Source organism: Tarenaya hassleriana, unplaced genomic scaffold, assembly GCF_000463585.1.
Source record: "Tarenaya hassleriana unplaced genomic scaffold, ASM46358v1 Cleome697, whole genome shotgun sequence".
Lineage (NCBI taxonomy): Eukaryota > Viridiplantae > Streptophyta > Magnoliopsida > Brassicales > Cleomaceae > Tarenaya > Tarenaya hassleriana.
In genome coordinates, this window is record NW_010969518.1 from 10314 (window position 1) to 17511 (window position 7198).

At 37.7% G+C, this 7198-nt stretch overlaps 2 protein-coding genes across 2 annotated transcripts; both read left to right on the forward strand.

Moving 5' to 3' along the window:
• The first annotated feature begins 84 nt into the window (after positions 1-84).
• On the forward strand, positions 85-3447 carry LOC104800406 (cationic amino acid transporter 2, vacuolar-like). The gene is made up of 12 exons (XM_019200930.1): positions 85-295; positions 615-655; positions 755-873; positions 960-1056; positions 1158-1330; positions 1420-1486; positions 1691-1849; positions 2011-2266; positions 2364-2472; positions 2630-2742; positions 2875-2950; positions 3155-3447. Exons 1-12 carry the CDS (start codon positions 85-87, stop codon positions 3309-3311), a joined length of 1578 nt encoding a protein of 525 aa, XP_019056475.1. The 3' UTR covers positions 3312-3447.
• A 400-nt stretch (positions 3448-3847) lies between these two features.
• Positions 3848-5657, forward strand: LOC104800403. The gene is made up of 4 exons (XM_010523198.1): positions 3848-3943; positions 4058-4292; positions 5037-5098; positions 5431-5657. Exons 1-4 carry the CDS (start codon positions 3896-3898, stop codon positions 5611-5613), a joined length of 528 nt encoding a protein of 175 aa, XP_010521500.1. The 5' UTR covers positions 3848-3895; the 3' UTR covers positions 5614-5657.
• Positions 5658-7198: the final 1541 nt, after the last annotated feature.

Consider the following 7198-nt stretch of genomic DNA (forward strand, 5'->3'; position numbering starts at 1 on the left):
ATTCCTTAGGGCTTGGATTTGCAGTTTTTATATAAGTTGATGGGTTTGGAATGGTGCATCTTTCTATTTAAAGTTTACTCATTTATGAACTCTGGGGGTGTTTTATTGTGGCAGTGTTGCGTGGTTGATTGGCTGGGCGCTGATTCTGGAATACACGATTGGTGGTTCAGCTGTTGCCCGTGGCATATCCCCCAAGTAGTGATAAGCACTGCCCGCCGAGGGGCAACGGCTAGAGAGCTCGGCATAGCAAAAGGCAGAGAGAGCTGCAGCAATCCCGGCTATCAGAAACGAAAATGTGAGAGCCGGTCCTGAGTGCTCTCTTGCCACTGTTCCGACAAGAATATAGACTCCGGCTCCAATTGTTGCTCCAACACCTAATATTGTGAGAAAACCCAAACACTTAGTATAAAAAGAAGCCAAGGAATAGTATAAAAACTTCAACTAAAAAAGCTGAGTAATATTATCCCAAAGAAATATAATAATAAAGAAACAATCTTTAAACCAGGAGCTTAAAACTTTTATCTGAAAGAGCGAACTGCAGCCTACAGGCGATGAACAAAAACACCTAAAAGCCCATAACTTCCAAACGCGAGATTTAAGTAACAATTGTCTAGTCTTTGTTGTTACTGGGCTCTTGTGTCTTGGAATAAAGGAGGTACATCCTTCATATGTTCTTGATTCCCCTGTTAAGAGAAAATTTAATGTCATGGTTAATAATTTTTTAAAATTAAAAGAAAGCATCTCTTTGGTGCAGAGCACATTTGCTCAAGGAATTGTAACAACAGCCAATGTGTGTGTCATGCTATTTGTCATAGTAGCTGGCTGTTACCTCGGGTTCAAGACCGGTTGGGTTGGTTATGAACTTCCAACAGGGTAAGATGAGAGAGTCCAGGATGTCGTGGCCGATGTTCATATTATAAGATAGACTCTGTTTGAAAAATACCCTTATCGATTCTCAGGTACTTCCCATTTGGGGTGGATGGGATGCTTGCCGGGTCTGCAACTGTCTTCTTTGCCTATATCGGGTTTGATTCAGTTGCCAGCACTGCTGAGGAGGTCTCGTTCCACCACTCTTCAATTTCTGCATTACTTTTCATGTTGTCGTCTTTGTTTGAGAACCTTTAGCTTACATAGATTGTTCCCCACTTCTGTGGCAGGTGAAAAATCCCCAACGTGATTTACCGCTCGGTATTGGTCTTGCGCTCTTCCTTTGCTGCTCTCTCTACATGATGGTCTCTGTTGTTATTGTCGGTTTAGTTCCTTACTATGCCATGGATCCTGACACTCCGATATCTTCTGCATTTTCAAGTCATGGAATGCAATGGGCTGCGTAAGTACATGTTTGTTCATTCATTCCTTTTAATTTCTGTTGCTACAGAATTGCACGAGACTGATTTCGTTTCCTCCCTTGAAATGTAGATTCGTGATAACGGTTGGAGCTGTCATGGCTCTTTGCTCGACACTGATGGGTTCGCTTCTACCACAGGTAAACTATGAAGCATGTATACTGATAGGTAGAGTAATGCATCAAGATCTTCCGGGTTAACATTTACCGATAATTTGTTCGGAAAAAAAAATACTTTTTCGGTTGGTGTTTGGATACCTTTCTGGTCTAATGCCAATGTTAAGTCATGTTCGTGAACTGTAATCACTACCACGACCTCAATGCAACTGTGTTTTACATTTTCAGCCTCGAATTTTAATGGCAATGGCTAGGGACGGCCTGCTGCCTCCGATTTTCTCCGAAGTTAACAAAAGCACTCAGGTTCCTGTTAAAGGGACGGTGGCAACTGGTATTTGTGCCGCAACATTGGCGTTCTTCATGGACGTTTCACAGTTGGCAGGCATGGTAAGCCACTGTTATTCTTATTTTTTGTATCTTCTATAAAAGGAGAAGTTTTCCGGTTAAATCAGAGAATTGATCAAAGGAAATTACTTTCACGAGGGTTTGAATATTCCTTGTAGTTCCAGTAGACACACACTGCAACACAAGCTATGTTCATGGTGCAGGTGAGCGTTGGTACACTAATGGCGTTCACGATGGTGGCAATATCTGTTTTGATACTCAGATATGTTCCACCGGATGAAGTACCTCTCCCCTCATCACTTCAGGAGAAGATCGATTCTGTTTCCTTTAAATCTAATGGGGAGAATTCATCTTCCGACAACCTTGGCACGTCCCGTGGCAGCAAGCAGCCTTTACTTTCCAAACCCGATGCTTCAGTCGATTATCCCGTGATGGAGAAACAAGAATCTCAAGGGTGTTGTAAGTTACCGCTGATGCGAGATTTAGCATATGTTGATGATAATTACAGGGTTTTTTTTTGGCAATATTTTTCATCTTTGATCTTCTGATTATGCAGGGGCTCTAAGTGAAGAGAACAGAAGGAAAGTTGCAGGATGGAGCATTATGTTCACTGTAATTGGGGCCTTCCTTATAAGTTACGCCGCATCGAGTTTGCAATTCGTTGGGTTAGTTCTATGCTTCATACTCTTAAATGTCTTTACTGATCATTTCGTAACTTTTATCTATATACCTGTCCGTCCTCTCATCTCTGTTCATGCACCAAAAACAACGTCGTTTAGGTTTCAAGAACGTATCTTTTTTTTCCTTGAATGTGATTCGCAGGCTTCTCCGGTATTCTCTGTGTGGTGTTGGTGGACTTCTCCTTCTCGCAGGTTTGATTGTGCTGACTTTGATAGATCAGGATGATGCAAGGCACAGTTTCGGGCATTCCGGAGGTAAATGTTTCTTTTTAAATTGGTATAACATCCAATATCTCTCCATCGAATTCCGTTCAATGCACGACCGACCGTTATAGCGTTTAAACTCGTGAAGCGATTGACATAATTCCGTTTTTTTGGGTTAAACAGGCTTCATCTGCCCGTTTGTCCCTCTCCTGCCTATCGTCTCCATTCTCATCGATGCTTACCTTTTGATTAATCTCGGGTGAGTGAGTTTCCGTTACCGTTCCTCCAACGCTGTCCTCTGTATCGGCTATGAGAAACCCGAATGGTTAAAGCTAAATATCCATCAGAGAGGTCATCAGGTTTCATATATAATGTTGTGTTAGATTAGATTCGTGAATGTTATGGAAACAGGGAACGTGACATTATACATTTCTCGTTGTGTTGGGGGTTTAATCTGAAACAGAGGAGGGCCGTGGGCTCGTGTGTCGGTGTGGCTGCTGATCGGAGTTCTCGTCTACTTCTTCTACGGCCGAAGGCACAGCTCATTGCCCGGCGCTGTTTACGTTCCGACAGCTCATGCCGAGGAGATATACCGCGACACGGGAGATGCGTTGGCCTGAGACTCGGGAAAGATCATCGCCATCACTCGCCTACGACGATCTCTGTTCTTTAACCGTTTTTAAGTTGGGTTATGGAGATTCAAGAATCAAGGTTCGTCCATGGAGGAGGACGAGGAGGAAGAAGATAGTATTTGGTAATAATGTAACATATAATATGTAAAAATTAAATTTGTTGTTGTGAAAGATTATATGCTGTAATATGATCTTCTATGATTTAGTGAAAGCTTGTTGCCTTTGTAATTATGTTTCTACTTTTTTTTTTTGGATACAGAATGGATATCCGAGCTTTTTCGATGTATTTATTATTTCAATATATAAGATAGAATATTCAAATTTCGGATAGTCTATTCGCATATCTCTTAAGTATTTCGTTATAAGATCATTGACCTGGGTATTAAAATATCGTATAATCAGATTTTTTTTGTGTGACGGAGTATAAGTTATTTTAATAATTATTTAGATATTTACATGTGGGAAGAGAATATAATAAATATGACGGAAATAAAAAGAAGTGACAGTCGACAAAGTCAAAATCTCAAGAAGAGCCAAAGCTTTCCTCGCCGAGCTCCGCGTCGACCTCTTCCATGGCGGAAGAAGCCTCAATCACCGCTTCTCCGCCATCGCCACCTCCGGTATGCTTCCCTAGCTCCTTTGTGTTACTGTAATTCTTTGCAATTGCGATCAATGATGTCTGGATATAAAAAGTTTCGGACTTCTTGATCCCTTCTTACATCAAATCTGATCAGTTTGCGGAGGTCTCCTGCAAAATTTCTGGTAAGAACTACCGATTTGCGTCTGGAACAAAGGCGGAATTCGCTGTCGCTTTGATCAACAGGAAACTGGGTTTAGTGAATCCTCGTGTGATTTACATCGAAGCGGTCAAAGAAGGCGAAGAACCGATCAGTTTTGGTCCGCATGCGGATCTTGTGGATTATGGGCATGATTGGAAGTTAAATGCTGTAAACGATGCGAATCATCCTGGTAAATGCTTGCCTCTTCGCTTTGAGATTCCGAATTCTGGGAATACGTTTGGTTTTTTGTACAAATCATTGGGCAGTCGAGTATAATTTCTTAATTGCTTTCGTTTCGGTTGATGAAAACACAACGCAACATGTGTTCAAAATGTGTTTTGTTGGCCTTAAGAGCTCAAGTTTAGTAGCTTGATTTGTGGTAATCTGTGAACAGAAGGTTCATTTCGAGCAGGTTAATGATTTATAAATGTTTTTGAAGTTGTATCTCCATAGCTGTGAAATCATCTAAACCAGTAGAATTCACATCCAATGCCAAAAAGAAAAAAAGAAAGCTAGTAACTTCAAAAAGTATCTGGTAATGCTTATGGTATTGTGTCGTTTTCTCTGTTTCTTACTCCTTACTCTTATGTATGGGGAGCAACTGTGAGGTGATATTTGATAATTGTTTTAGAAGATTTTGATTGAAAATCCGAAGCAGTTGGTACCCGGTACTGATAGTTTTGTCTGTGTTGACTGTATAAGTATTGTGATGCATCAAAATAGTCTAAGTGGTGGTGTTTTTGATAGTGGTATCTGTCCAAGCTTATGACAACCTTTGATGAACTTTGTTTTTGCAATCATATGAAGGGTCGACAAATCTTTGTTTTCACAGGCCGCACACTACAGCTCTACCCCTTCTGTTTTTGCCATTTAGTATGACATGTAAGCTGGTATGTCATTTGATGATATTGTTTCCATAACCTTCTTGATTCAGGAACTGAGAACAGCGATGGGGTTCCTCTACAAATACCAAGGAAAATTCCTTCTGCATCATCGGTAAATTTCTCCTCTTCCATTGGTTACTTCAGATGAGGGTATTTCTCCGTATGATTCATGCTGTCGTAATATAATTTGCAGTGCTAATGCTTTATTCTGTTGTTTCCTGTGTGCCATGAAGTTGGTCCTTTTGAGTATATATCATATAATACAGTCCAATTATTGGAGTAGAATTTACAAATCACACTTGAGCCATGAACGATGGCCGGATTTTCCTTCTCGCACTTGCTTATTGCGTTAAGATGCTGTGATCACTTTGTGTTTCGATATGGTTAAACTGCTTCATCTAATTTCTCGATATCTTTTCTTTTTGGGCGGATTTCGGGATACAGGGTTCGGATGATTCAAAGTCGGAAAGGAGGAGTTCGAGTCCGGAGGCAAAGGAAGGGTTGAGTCCCGTTTACATTGGTAAGACATTGGTTGCGTTTGTTTTGATGCTTGTTCTTGGCGCTCTCTTCACAATAGCCCTTGAGAACCTTCCAGTACTGATATCGCTCTTGGACTCATCCATGTGATTTGATTTGTTGAATAATCATTGCATAATATTGAAGGCTCGTTTCTTAGATTCTTCATATATTTTAAAAGGTGCGTTCAATTTTGTTTACAAAAAAATTCTTCTTCTGTTGGATTCCCACGATCTTATTAATGTACTTGAATTTGATTTCACTAAAGTTGTATGAATTTTTTTTCTTCTTCTTAAAAGTCTATAAATATGTGTAGAAATTTGAAATGCGGAAACTAAATAAGACAAATGAAAATAAACGGAATTATTTTTATTGCTATCTCTTTTTCTTGTTGAATTATAATGTAAATAACTCACATATTTATAGGAAAACTATGAGACGAAATAAAAAGAAAATAAAAATAAATAAGATCGATACACTTTGAAATAATATTATATCCATTATTATTTCTAATCATATCTTAAAATCAATATTTCATTCAATCAAATATTCATTTTCCTATTTCAATAATATGTATTCAATTTGAATTTCTTTTCATTCTCTTCTTCGGAACTCTGGCTCCCTGACAATAGTATTCCTCCAATTTCACATGGTTTCACTAAAAAAGGTAAAATCACACATACTGAATAATTCTAGGGGTAAAAAAATCTTAAATAATACTTCATCCGTTTCAAAATATTTGTAGTTTTAGGTTATTTTTTATGTTTCAAAATATTTGTAGTTTTATATTTTAAAGATATTTTTTTATAATAGTTTTCAATTTTATCTCTATCAAATTCCAAAATATTATTAATGATTGCATTGTTTTTATCATCAAATAAGGGTATATATGATTTTTGATCTATTTTCTTAAAAAATGTGAAACAATCTAAAACAACAAATATTTTGAAACGGAGGGAGTGATAAATTTAGGAATAGTTCGTAATTTATTCAAGTATTGGTAATTGAACTTAGAAAAAAAACGATATCAGATTCGAATTCATGGGTTTTGCATTTAAAATATCGAATTCGAATCTGAATAACTCTTAACATTCAATTTTCGGATCGGGCTCGTGTTTTTTTTGTGGGAACGAAAAGAATTATTATATACATAAAGTATCAACTAAAATTATCATTTTGAAGCCAAAAGGTCCATAATGCTGCAAAAGCAGTAAATGTATTTCAACACGTGAAGAAGAACTCTACTCACATCGAGTGACTTGGGATTTTGATGTCTTAGAATTATTTCTCATTGATTACATCACATTGGCATCCTTGTTTATTTTGACATTGATGATTGGCCATTTATGGTTTATGTTTTTGTTTTTATTTGTTATTTGAAACATACCAATATTTTTTTTCTATTAATAATTGTATTATCGTTCACGTACAACCAAGCTTTTATATCTGTGGTTTGAAACCAACTTCATCCCCAAGTGAACAATCAATTTAAACCACACTCGAATTTGTGGCTCTTTAGTATTTGTATATCCATAACATATGCATGGATATTCTTATTTTTTTCTAGTTTTTGTACATCCATAGCCTATTATGTATAGATATCCTCATTAATATTTGATTAAATTGAAATTGAACCGTATGTTATATGGTTTGTGCTACTAAACCGATATAAACCTTAAATTAACCAAGGATCTTT

Bases quoted from the DNA above. Each gene is read 5' to 3' on its own strand.
- LOC104800406 (XM_019200930.1), top strand. From the start codon at position 85: ATGAACTCTGGGGGTGTTTTATTGTGGCAGTGTTGCGTGGTTGATTGG. The intron at 1,331-1,419 runs GTAAGTACATGT...CTTGAAATGTAG, and splicing joins CATGGAATGCAATGGGCTGC to ATTCGTGATAACGGTTGGAG. The intron at 1,850-2,010 runs GTAAGCCACTGT...TTCATGGTGCAG, and splicing joins TTTCACAGTTGGCAGGCATG to GTGAGCGTTGGTACACTAAT.
- LOC104800403 (XM_010523198.1), top strand. From the start codon at position 3,896: ATGGCGGAAGAAGCCTCAATCACCGCTTCTCCGCCATCGCCACCTCCG. The intron at 3,944-4,057 runs GTATGCTTCCCT...AAATCTGATCAG, and splicing joins CTCCGCCATCGCCACCTCCG to TTTGCGGAGGTCTCCTGCAA. The intron at 5,099-5,430 runs GTAAATTTCTCC...TTCGGGATACAG, and splicing joins AAATTCCTTCTGCATCATCG to GGTTCGGATGATTCAAAGTC.